The sequence below is a fragment of the Hemiscyllium ocellatum genome, chromosome 4 (genome assembly GCF_020745735.1).
Source record: "Hemiscyllium ocellatum isolate sHemOce1 chromosome 4, sHemOce1.pat.X.cur, whole genome shotgun sequence".
In the NCBI taxonomy this organism is placed as follows: Eukaryota; Metazoa; Chordata; class Chondrichthyes; order Orectolobiformes; family Hemiscylliidae; genus Hemiscyllium; species Hemiscyllium ocellatum.
Genome location: NC_083404.1, coordinates 123,056,725 through 123,069,872, shown reverse-complemented (window position 1 = coordinate 123,069,872; position 13,148 = coordinate 123,056,725). Strand labels below are relative to the sequence as shown.

Here is a 13,148-nt window from a genome sequence, read left to right as displayed (position 1 = left end):
TTTGAAGACTGTAATTATGGCCTACTAAAGTCTGCTTTTGTGGCTGGACTTATACTTGAGCTCACTAAAAAGTTAAAGCTGACTAAACAGGATTGGGACCAGAAGGGGAATAATCACTATGAATTGGTTGACTGGGCCCAACAGCTCAATGGAGATATGGGCGCCAAACTGTAGCCCTACAGATAGAACAAATTAAACATATCCTCAGTAACCCCAGGAAGACCCAAGACCATTGTCCAGAGAAGAGTCATTTCTGTGGGGAGGAAGGCCACTGGGCCAGGGGGTGCTGACAAAGAGGAAGAGGACGAAATCACCTAATAAGCAATGAGGAAGAGAAGACCCTGGAAGCTGGGAGTAAGGTCATCTCTGAAAACAGTTTAAAGAAACTAACCATCCAGCAGGAGCTGCTAAAGTTGACAAAAAACTGAAAGACCCCTCCCCATGCCTATCTATGCTCCTATTGGCTTTAAGTTAGCAGAGGGGAGGCGGATTGTGTATGAACGTGAGGGTGGGTGACCTGGACATTGAGTGAGTGCCTTTTGGACACAGGAGCAGAATGGACCTGCTTATCCCAGACGTATGAGACCAAACTCCTGCTAGATAGGATTGTGAGAACAGCTTATGGAGCAGGACTGACAGGTTTGAAATCAAACAGACCAACTCATACACCTTGAACTCGACCCACACAAGTTAGCAACCTTTATATAGGTAGGACCTGTCACCTAGCCTCTCCTCAAGATAGATATCCTCTCCTAGCTGAATTCCTCTTTACATTTTTCTGATGGACTGGCAATGAAGTCCATCAGAACCCTACAAAGCGAAAAATTAAAAGGTCACCCCATCTGACTAAAAACAAGGATGACTGCAGGTTGCTGAAAATGGAACTCGTGAATTTTTCAAGAGCATCTCCACCTTATACCAAAAAGGAAAAAGGGACTTTGATATAAACTGACAGTATCTCTAACAGCCTGGTGTGGCCTGTGAAAAAGGCAAGTGGGGAATGCATATTAACTACAGATCACAGGAAAACTGGATGGACTATCAAGACATTCAGCCCTGTCACGATATCGGGAAACAAACCCGCTAGAGCATCTGCACAGAAAACAGCATTACAGGTTCTGACTAAAGCCTGCGGAACATTAGAGGATCAGTCTGCCAATTTTTACTCCGACTCCTGCTATGCTGCAGACTGTCACCTTTATTGTCTTGCTGTCAGGTACTGACCAATTCTGTAAGTTCTGCATCCCAACTGGTATCGGGTGCCCTGAAAGACCCGCCGGAGGGAGCTCATGATACTGTACCAAGCAAATGGGCTCTTGTGAAAAAGACCCACAAAAAAAACCCTTAGATGCGAAGTGACAAGGATCATACCAGCACCATCAAGATCCGAGTAAAGGGGGCTTGGATTCATGCCTCCCATATCAAGCGGGCTTCTCGCCATACAGTGGGACCTGAGACTGACTGACCACCATGATGTCTGTTATTGTTATTCTAACTGTGTATATTTTCTTTTCGTAAAGTATAGATGCCAAACGGTTCTCTGATAAGAATTGTGTGGTTTGCTTTGAAAGGTCTCAGTAGAATTAAAAGGTGGACTATGAGATTGCTTTTATTCAGTAAGGTTCAATTTCTAACTTTCTTAGAGCATATAGACCTAATATTTTTACGAACAATTGCTAAATTAAGACAAACACCTCCTAATTATTGTAAACAGACCGGACAGACACTCTTAATCCCATCAGAAGTAGCAGCCAGCATTTAGCACGTTTTAACCCATCTCCTATCTCTGGGACAGAAGTCCTTAAAAACTTTTGTGTACTGTAAAAAAAAAACAATATACCATAGTAATGGAATTTTAATATATATAAGAACTGTGTGTAAAAGGGCTCTTGTAAGAACTGTATTTCGGGATTCTATTGCCAACTCCAACTTGTGCTGTGACTGCTGAATAAGAAGCTGTTTTCACCACTCTGATTCCGGTCCTTATTTGAACACAATCTCCCACACTTCATGATTTTGAATACCTTCTAACAAATCTTTCAACCTCTGCACAAAGAACAGCCCCAGCTTTACCAATGAATTCACATAACTGAAGTTTCTCATCCCTGAAACCATTCATGTAACTTCTTTTCCTGTACTTTTTCATTCTTCCTAAAGTGTTGTGCTCTGAATTGGACATAATTTTTGCTAGACCAGTATGGCATAGAGATTCAACACTTCTTCTTTTATCACCTGTATAGCCTGACTGGCTTTTCCAGCAACACCCTCTTCGACTCTAGCCCAGCATCAAGTTGACCGTATTAGCAGTTTTTTCCATCTATCACCTTTAATGACTGCGTACACATCTCCCCAGATCCATCTATTTCTGCAGTGGAATTGTATCCTTTATATTTCTCTTTCACTTTGTTCTTACCAAAATATATCTCAAAACACTTTTCAGTATTAAATTTAATTCACTAGCTCATTTACATCCTTTTGATTTCTTGTCATTATCTTCCTCGTGGTACACAATACTTCCAGTTTTGGTATCATATGCATATTTTGAAATTGTGCTGTGCACCCTCAAGTATAAGCCATCAATATGGATCAAGTGAATGAGAGCCATATTGACTGCTAGGAAATCTCACTGTAGATTCTGTGACCTGGTCCAAAATAAAACATACATTACTACTCTATTTCCTGTTACTCAAAAACTTCATACCGGTACATACACTGACTTCCTCAATCTTGCTAACAAGTCTGTTTTTGCTGATACTTTATTGATTTGGCTTTTGGAAGTCCAAGTGTACTAAATGGATTGCATTGTCCTTATCAATGCTCTCTGTTACTGTATTATGCACATTCTGAAACTCTTGCTCTCAAAGCTTCCCTCTCTCCTTGAATTGTCAGATTATATAGAACATAGAACTATAGAGCACAGAACAGGCCCGTTGACCCTCGATGTTGCACCGTCCCGTGAACTATTCTCAGCTCGACCCTTACACTATCCCAAAATCATCCACGTGCTTCTCTAAAGATTGTTTAAATCTCCCTCATGTGGCTAAGTTGACTACATTAGCAGGTAGGGCATTCCACACCCTTACCACTCTCTGCGTAAAGTATCTGCTTCTGACATTTGTCTTAAATCTATCACTCCTCCCTCTATGGTCATGCCCCCTCATACACACTGATGTCATCATCCTAGGAAAAAGACTTTCACCGTCTATCCTATCTAATCCTTTGATCATCTTGTATGTCTCTATCAAATCCCCTCTGAGCCGCCTTGCCTATGAGAACAGGTTCGAGTCTCTCAGCCTTTCCTCATAAGACCTTCCCTCCAGACAACATCCTGGTAAATCTCCTCTGCACCTTTTCCAATGTTTCCACATCCTTCCTGAAATATGGGGACCAGAACTGTACACAATATTCCAAGTGTGACTGCACTAGCATTTTGTATAGTTGCAGCATGATATTGCATCTCCGGAACTCAATCCCTCTATGAATGAAACCTAACACACTGTATGCCTTCTTAACAGCACTATCCACCTGCGTGGCAACTTTCAGATATCAATGCACATGGACTTCAAGGTCTTTCTGCACATCCACACTACCAAGAATCTTTCCATCGACCCAGTACTCTGCCTTCCTGTTATTCTTCCCAAAGTGCATCACCTTACATTTAGCTGCATTGAACTCCATTTGCCACCTCTCAGCCCAATTCTGCAGTTTATCCAATTTCCCCTGCAACGTGTCCAATACTCCACTGACTTTAGTGTCATCTGCAAATTTACTAATCCATCCACCTATGCCTGTGTCTAAGTCATTTATGAAAATGACAAACAGTTGTGGTCCCAAAACAGATCCTTTTGGCACACCAGGCTGAATATTTTCCATCAACCACCACTCGCTGCCTTCTTTTAGAAAGCCAGTTTCTAATCCAAATTGCTAAGTCACCCACAATTCCATGCCTCTGCATTTTCTCCAACATCCTACCATGTGGAACCTTATCAAAGGCTTTACTGAAGTCTATGTATACTACTCGACTGCCCTACCCTCATCTGTATGCTTGGTCACCTTCTCAAAAAACTCGATGAGGTAATTTGACGAAACCATGTTGACTATGATCAATGTAAGTTTTCAGAGTTTATCATCAATTGGAGGTACTTGTAGATACCATTACAAAGTATAAATTTAAGCAGTTACTTTACTTGTTTAATGTTAGAAGTGGTCCTAATGCAAGATAAGTTAAATTTTTGAATAATGCAGCATTGGTTTGTCTTTTTCCTTATAGGCAGTCCAAAAAGATGTTGCTCAGTTACATAATTGTCTTAGCCCAGAGGTTCGCTCAGCTCATGTTCCTCCATTTATTACTCGAGACATCCCTCACTGTGGTCACATTGCTCCAAGTTTTACTAGAACTCCAAGACACCGCTCGTTCAGGAGGAAAAAGGATTTTAAACATGCAACATCCGGCATAAGCAGTACAAATGCAGGTCACAAAGAGCCACAGACTGAAGAAATTAGCATTCCAAATAATATAGATCTCCAAGGACTGCCTCAATTATGTTTCCCAGGTATTTTGTTTATATTTGAAAATTAATCATTTTTCCCCTTTCCACATCCTCACTTGTAACCACTTTATACTAAATCTGGCCATACATTTTGCAATTTTCCATTAGTTTTGTGGTGAATTCCCAATTCAGCAGAATTATGTGCTAAGTTTGGATTATGTATGATTATGTATACATACAGGGAGGTAGGTACTTAATCAGGTTGGTCCCGGACTTGGAACTTTGAAAACATGGGGTGGATGAAAGTCCTGTGATGCTTGCCAAAATGGGATTTGATGAGGGAATCTAAAATTTCATCCAATTAAAATGCACAGATGTCAGTCTTTCAATTTTAATCAACTTAATTGGGAATTAATGGAAATTATAAAGCTTTACAATCAAATCTGGAGTTCAGCAAAACTGTCATTGCTGCTTTGTCTTAAGGTTTTGTATCAAATCTGAATCAATTGGCATAAAAATGTGATGATCACAGGCATGGAGGCTTGCAGATCTAGGCATCTTTCTGTAGGGAGTCTTCTGCTTGGATCTGCTTCATTGCTGAATATCTGAAACCAATTTGACATAGCACTGGGATCTAGGGTAAGGTGTCACGTTGCCTTCACTCTTGATACAGTTTTCTGAAGGTGCTAGAAATATGGCTTGGAGTGTGGTAAGAACGTAATGAACCTAGTTACTGGTGTTGTTCTGTTATGACTCTAATACCTTGTCAGTAGAACTTGCAAACAAAAATATAGTTGGGCTCTTGATGAAGCGACCCTCCCAGTCCTTCATGAATTATCCGAGGTGGGAAAAAACTGTTGCCTATTTCCTTTGGTATTTTGTCTCCACCAATAACATCTGGAAAAAGCTCCCTAATAAGGAATTTGTGCTAATCCCAGTAATGCTGCAAAGAGAAACATCAAGTACTGCTAACACGGCATCAATTTCATAAAAGATGATCTTTGATCTGAAACATGTCACTCATCCACTGCAAGGAGCTATCCATGACCAAGTGTTGCAGGCTGACAAGACAATGCTGAAGAAGTGCACTTAAACTTGTTGCTACTACAAAATGCTTCATTTGACTATTATTATCATCCCATGTGCACAAAATTGTGAAGGGCATAGAGAGGCATGTTGGGACTAAATTTGTTCCCTTTAGAGAGGGGTCAATTAGCAGCACCATAGATTTTAAGTAATTAAATTTAATTATAAATCAAATATTTATTTAAACCAAGGGGCAGAAGGTTTGGAGGGGATTTAAGAATTTCTTTTCACCTGGTGTGTGATGAATACCTGCTGCCTGAAAGATGGTAGAGCTGGGACCATCACAATATTTAAAATGTATTTAAATGAACATTTGAAATGCTATATGTGACAGACCTTCTCCTTTTAAGAAGGTTATGCTGTCCTTGATTTTTTCAGAGAGGTTGTAACTCACAAAGGTTCTGAAAAGTCAGAGTTTGGTTGGGTTTTAGGACCAATTTGATAATAGCTTACAAATACTACCTCAGACAGAGAGGCTTTCAAGTTTAAAAAAACCTGTATAATGAAAGGGGAGTGGCCAGTTCACCCAGCTCAGCTATTAGATTAGATACCTACAGTATAGAAACAGGCCCTTCGGCCCAGCAAGTCCACACTAACCCTCCGAAGAGCAACCCACCCAGACCCATTCCCCTACATTTACCCCTGATGAATGCACCTGACACTATGGGCAATTTACCATGGCCAATTCACTTAACCTGCACGTCTTTGTGACTGTGGAAGGAAACCGGAGCACCCGGAGGAAACCCATGCAGACACTGGGAGAATGTGCAAACCCCACATAGACAGTTACCCGAGGCAGGAATTGAACCTCACTGCTGTGAGGCAGCAGTGCTAACCACTGAGCCACTGTGCTGCCCTGGTTTGGTTTTAATGCAGCAGCGGGTGCGTGAAGAAAGGCTGCTGAACCCTCTCTCTCCCTGGCTTCTCTCCTGTAAGAACTTGTTTGATTTTTCCTTTTGTGCCAAGGACTGTTTATGGGGAATGTTGCAAGTATTTTGGAACAGTGTCATTCAGTTGGGATAGTCTGTTGGGTTTTTGGGTAGGATAAGTTATTTGTTATTCTGTTTTGTGTTTCATTCAGTAATCTTGTAACTAAATTCTGTTTTGTTTAAAACTAGGTAGTTTGACCAACTGATTCTCTCCTGGAATATCCACTGTACATCTGCTTAAATCAAATAGCAAAGTTAGGGTCTGGGCTACTTTCTTGAAATGTTTTGAGGGGTGTGGCTTGGTCCATAATATCTAGAATATAGGCTATGGGCCATGTGCTGTGAAATGGCCAGGATAGGCTGAAGGTTTTCTTCTCATGCCGTAATACTCTAATTCTATGCTCTATAATCCTCATTTTTCTTTTTAGGCTTAATTTTATCTTGCAGAGTTATAAATCACACAACAGCAGGTTATAGTCCAACAGGTTTAATTGGAAGCACTAGATTTTGGAACCCTGCTCCTTCATCAGGTGGTTGTGGAGTGCTTGATTGTAAGATACAGACTTTATAGCAAAAATTACAGTGTGATGTAACTGAAATTATACATTGAAAAATACCTTGATTGTTTGTTAAGTCTCTCAACTGTTAGAATAACCATGAGTTTCATTTCTTTCTTATGTAAATCACCAACTTTTTAAAAAAAAAGTTACATTCTCAGAGGAACCAGATTGCACACTGTGGTTAGGCTAATTTTGGAACAATGTCCTGTACAGTCACAACATGACCTCCCAATTCCTATACCTGCTCTGACCAATAAAGAAAAACATATCAAATGCCTTTTCAGTCTCCTAGCTATGACTCTGCTTTCAAGGAACTATGAACCTGCACTCCAAAGCCTCTTTGTTCAACAACACTTATCATTAAGTACACAAGTTCTGCCCTGATTTGCCTTTCCAAAATGCAATACCTCACATTTACCTAAATTAAACTCCATCAACCATTCCTTGGCCTTTTGTACTCTGAGGTAACCTTCTTTGCTGTCCACTACACCTTGAATTTTGGTGTCATCTGCAAATGTACTAACTATACCTCCTATGTTCACATCCAAATCATTGATAGAAATGATGAAAAGCAGTGGACCCAGCATCAATCCTTGTGGCACACCACTGGACACAGGCCTCCAGTCTGAAAGGCAACCCTTCAGCATCACCCTCTGTCTTCTACCTTCTAGTCAGTTCTGTATCCAAATGGCTAGTTTTCATGCGATCTAACCTTGCTAACCAGGAACCTTGGTTTAGGTTAGAGTGGTGCTGGAAAAGTACAGCAGGTTAAGCAGCATCTGAGGAACAGGAAAATCGACATTTCGGGCAAAAGCCCTTCATCAGGAATTGGCCTTTTGCCTCATCAGGAACCTTGTTGAATACCTTACTGAGGTCCATATAGGTCACGTCCACCACTTTGCCCTCATTAATCCTCTTTGTTACTTGTTCCAAAAAAATCAATCAAGTTAGTGAGACATGATTTCCCATGCACAAAGCCATGTTGACTACCCCTCATCAGACCTTTGTCTTTCTCCTGAACAGAAAAATACTGTCTGTGTGCTCTTGATACCTTATTTTTGAAGGCTTCCCATTTTCCAGCCATCCCTTTTGCCTGTCCCAATCCCAATCACCTTTTGAAAGTTCTTGCCTAATACTGCCAAAATTAGCCTCCCTTCAATTTAGAACTTTAACTGAAGATATGACGAGGAACTTTTTCTCTCACTTTGTCATAAGTCTTTGGAATTCCTTTTCACAAATAAGGAGGTGGTGGTGAGGTCATTGAGTACTTTTAAAGTGAGGGTAGAGGTATATAGATTCCTGACTAACAAGAGCTTTGGTGATTATCGGAAGCAGGCATGAATGCGGATTTGTGGTTACCAATAGATTAGTGTGATCTTATTGAATGATATAGCAGGCTAGAAGAGCTGAAGAGATACTTTCTTCTAATTCATATGTTTGTGCACCCGCGTGATTTGACATTGAAGTTAAATAATAGACAACATTTATAATATATCTCTGAAGATTGAGCTCCTGTTAATTGGACAAGAAGGTGTGGAGTAGAGATCTTTGTTACTTTCCTACTTTCCCTGCATTTAACCAGACGGAGATGGGAAGACTTCATTGGGCTCAAAATACAATCCTGCAGTTTGGGCCTTCTGCAGTACCAGTAGTGGGCACAACTTGAATTTAAATTTAAATTTCTCTTGATGGACATATTTGAAATCTGTGTTTCAATTTTAAAGAAAATTGGTGTGAATGGATCACCTTTTTAGAACATCAGTTATGTCAACATACTGGTTATGTCAGTAAAATTTTGGGCCCAAGGTGTCAACACAAATAAGTCAGTGTATCTTCTTGAAAAATTATGAAGACTAACATTGTGTATAGTATCCCAGATGTGATCTCAGTAATGGCCCATAATACTGCAACAAAACTTTGCTCCCTTCTACCCCATTCACCTTGCAACAAATACCATTTGATTTGCCTTTCCAAATTTCCCAGTCGCATGCTGCTGTAAGCTGTAACATAGTGTAGTTCTGGTGAAATTTTTGGTACAATGTTATGTACAACATTAATAATTGGCTGTTCTCTACAATTTTGTTTATTCATTTACAGGAGAACTGCAAATAGAAACTGAACCAAGAGAGGATCACTATCACTACTTGGTGTTCACAGATGTTTTTGGAACAAGAACCTATGGTGTGGTGGTGCAGTTTTATAGACCTATTCAGGTATGGAAATTAAGCACCAGTAATTAACTTGAAAAATAATGTACAGATTTGAACCTGGAGGTTTCCACAGAAAATGTTTATCTTCTCCAATTTATCCTAACTAGGCTGTTGCCAGTTAATGTACTGAGTTGTTGCCAGTGATCTTTCTAAAACTAAGGTGCAAAATGGTACGTTCCTTTAGCCTGATCATTTGATGCAAGTCAGGAACTGATAATTGTTCCATGAATAAATGTGTGCTAGTCAGTGCACTAATCACTTGCATATCAATGTAAAGATTTCTAACAATGTAAAGGGTACCTGTGAGAGCTTTCCCCATTTGGTATTTGGTGACCTGTTGTGATGGAATTGAAAACTGAATTTTACATATTGTGACATGAAGTATTAGCTCAGCTGTGCAGTTTTTAAATAGGTAATGGTAAAATTACTGTAGCCAGAGGGTTGCTCTCTCATTAGAGAAATGACTGGTGGTGACTTGAGCATGAGGATCACTAACTCATAAGGCACCATTGAGTAGGTGGGACCTTCATGATGACTTCAGCCAGTTGCATTGTCAACTGAGCTAACCAATCACTGTCAACTCCTTCTGGCTGAAAACTATTTTCCCTTGTGTCCTGTTATGAAACAGTCCAAACCCCCTCAAAACGTTTCAGGCAAATAGCCTAGACCCTAACTTTTTTTTAATTTTAAAGGCAAGTACCAGGCATTGTGTTCCAGAAGCATTTTGTTTGGTTAAACAACCAGTCTTGAAGCAAAACACACTTTTATTCCTATAAAATACAGATAAAATAAAAATAAGAATTGGCTCAACTATAACTCTATCAAAAGACTTAACAAAGTTGTTAACTACTGATTAACTGTTCCAATATAGTAACATTCCATAAGGACGTCGTTGGCAAAGGCAAATTTAGTAAAATAGATTGTCTCGCATGCAATCAGAAGGAAGAGAACACAAGCTTTTAGCTGTACCAAAGAGAGAGATGTATCTGCTTCTATTGTTGCAAGCTTCTAAAAAAGAAATCCAAGGCCTCACAACATGTTTATCTTATTTGCTTGAAGCAGATCACTCTTCATTCTATCTCAACCTCGATTCATATTTTAGAAGAAGGACAATGTTCACCTCTTAAAGCAATAGTATCATCACAGTCCCTTCTAATTTTTCTACCCATCACCTTAAATCTGTGTCCCCTAAGACAGCTGTCCAACTTTGTTAGAAGTAAGTGACTGACCACTGTATTTTCAGTATGCCTCACTTGCTAATTTCTTACTTTTCTACTTTGTTTTCTGGGAATCTTTCAGAATTTCTGTTGAGCTGTAATTTTACTTCATTAGAGTAGTAGTTTGATATGTTTGGTACATTAACAGTAGTTCCCTTTATTATCTTCCTTTCTTGAAACATCTTCTTCTTTTATCCATCCATCCCTTATCTTTTTCCTTCAAATTAGCTATTCTTTTTCACTGCCTAATATCTTGACTATTGAATCCAACATTTATCTATTTTTTTTGAAAAAATGATCAGTCTGCAAGTTTGTGTGTCTGATGGATCTTTTTCCTTTTACTTATTTTAAGTAAGATCTACCTCACTCGAAAGTGGCTATAGAGTTTACAAATTAGCTCTGGAAAAATCTGAATGGCTTGCATAGAAAATATAAAGTTCAATCAATACTACTTTGAGTAATGTGATTTTGCTTCTGTTTACAGGAAGGAAACAGTTTTCCGAATGGGCAAGCGCATTGGGATGCAGCTGTGCAAAAGTCTAGGATGTCTTTATATGCTCCTTTCAGTATTTGTGTGATATCTAAATTTCCTTACTTTACAGCCTTTAAGGATTCTCTCTCCTGGTAAGCACTAGCATATGATTGTGTTTTTGTAACTGTAGTGCAGCTTGTTAATGATTAACTACTACCATTGAGCATCTTGGTGGTGGATGGGTTGAATGTTGATGATGTGGCGCTAATGAAGCGGGTTGCTTCAACCTGGATGATGTTGAACTTCTGGAATGTTCCTGGAGCTGCACTCATTCTGGTAAGTTTAAAGTATTCCATCACACTTCTGAATTGTGTTTAGTAAATAGTGAAGGACTTATGCCTGAAACGTCGATTCTCCTGCTCCTTGGATGCTGTCTGACCTGCTGTGCTTTTCCAGCACCACACTCTTGACTCTGATCTCCAGCATTTGCAGTCCTCACTTCCTTCTAGTGAACAGACATTGCAGAGTCTAAAAGTGAGTTCGGTGCCGGAGAACTCCTGACCTGTTATTTTAGTCACAATATAGTATTTATTTGCTGGTCCAGTTAAAGTTGTGGTCAATTGCCCTCAGATGTTAATTGTGGGAGATTCACTGATTGTGAATCTTCAGGAGCTTAAATTCCATCTCATTTGAGATGGTCATTTCCTGGCACTTGTGTTGCATGCAAAATATTTGCCACTTGTCAGCCTGCTTATTATCAAGGTCTTGCTCCATATGAACATATACTGTTTCTGAGGAGTCATGAATGTTCCAATCATCAGCAAACTTCTGATCTTGTGATGGAGGGAACGCCATTGATGAGGCAACTGAGTATACTTTAGCTTAAGGCCTATTAGTTTACTTTGTGCTATGCAATGGCAGTTACTTCCCTTGCATGCATGTAGGACAGCTGGAACTTGACCAAGCAAAGACATTAAATCGCTGCAGCAGGTTTGTCAGAATCTTCTCATGGATTGGCAGTGAAATATTTTATTATGAAGTAGTTTTGTATTCAAAAGAAACTGTTCAGCTCTGTTTCTTTTTTCTAACAAAGTCATTGCTTAGCAATATGTATTTTGCTTGATTATGAATTTGATCTTGTATAGTATGAGTTAAGGTCTTGGTGAAGTCTTCCCCAGGTTTGAATGAGGTGGGCTATGGCAAGAAATTTGGAAGAATTGTTGGGATGTTGAGTGCTCATTTCTTGAAGTTGAGACCAGCAAGCTGCATTTTTCAGTGGTGTTCTGGGAGTTGAGATGAGTTTCTTGCCAGTAAGTGGTGAAGAACCTATTACTGGGCAATATTGTTCATGAGCACCCTCAGTAATACATAACTTTATTTAAGGTCAGGTTCCTGTTTTAGCATATATTGGATTGAGACTAGACACTAAGAATTCCTGACATGAACATCAGAATGAATACCTGATGACTCTAGATCACCGATTGCTTTTCTGGACTACTTTATTCGACACCTGGTATCAACATCTTGAGGCAAACTCAATGGGCTCTTTCCCATCGTACACTCATGGCTCTTGCATAATTATGACACATATGCTTCTGAACTTCTCAGATGCACTTTTGAATACATGTTGCCGTGCTGTTAGAAGGACAGTTTGCATGTAGGGACAGATATCCAGCTTGTGGATTTGACCAGATGCACCTCAGAACTGCTTGCTTACTGTCCTAGCAGACACTCACTTAAACCCTTCCTGGGTACTTACAGCCTCCCTGCCTTGTTTTCTCTTTGCCTTGGTCCCTCAGCCAGAGCTTAAAGGCTTGCCTTGCTGTTCAGTGCAGACAGAAAGCCAGGAAGTTTTTAATACTTGTTGTAATCATCTGTCAAGGGTGTGACAGCACAATGCTATGGCAGTCTCATACATATTAACAGGAAAAGACAGCATAGATAAAAATAAACTACTTCCATAGGAAATTGTAAAACTAGTGGGCATAATTTCAAAATTAAGGCCAGACACTCAGAAATGATGTTAAGAAGTACTGCTATATACAGAAAGGGTGGTAGGGGTTTGTAACTCTCCCACAAACAGCTAGATTAGCTGTTAATTTTAAATCTGAGATAAATGTTTGTTAAGCAAGAGATATGGGCCAAAGGCAGGTATGTGGAGTTAGACCACAGGTCAACCATGAT

At 39.7% G+C, this 13,148-nt stretch overlaps 1 protein-coding gene across 2 annotated transcripts in view; it reads left to right on the top strand.

Moving 5' to 3' along the window:
* dennd3a (DENN/MADD domain containing 3a) overlaps nt 1-13,148 on the top strand; it is a 109,651-nt gene that overhangs the window by 19,499 nt on the left and 77,004 nt on the right. For both annotated transcript variants that reach the window (XM_060823811.1, XM_060823809.1), the window contains exons 3-5: nt 4,271-4,553; nt 9,163-9,278; nt 10,977-11,116. In XM_060823811.1, the coding sequence (XP_060679794.1) occupies nt 4,271-4,553; nt 9,163-9,278; nt 10,977-11,116 (539 nt within the window). The remainder of the gene's footprint in view (nt 1-4,270; nt 4,554-9,162; nt 9,279-10,976; nt 11,117-13,148) is intronic.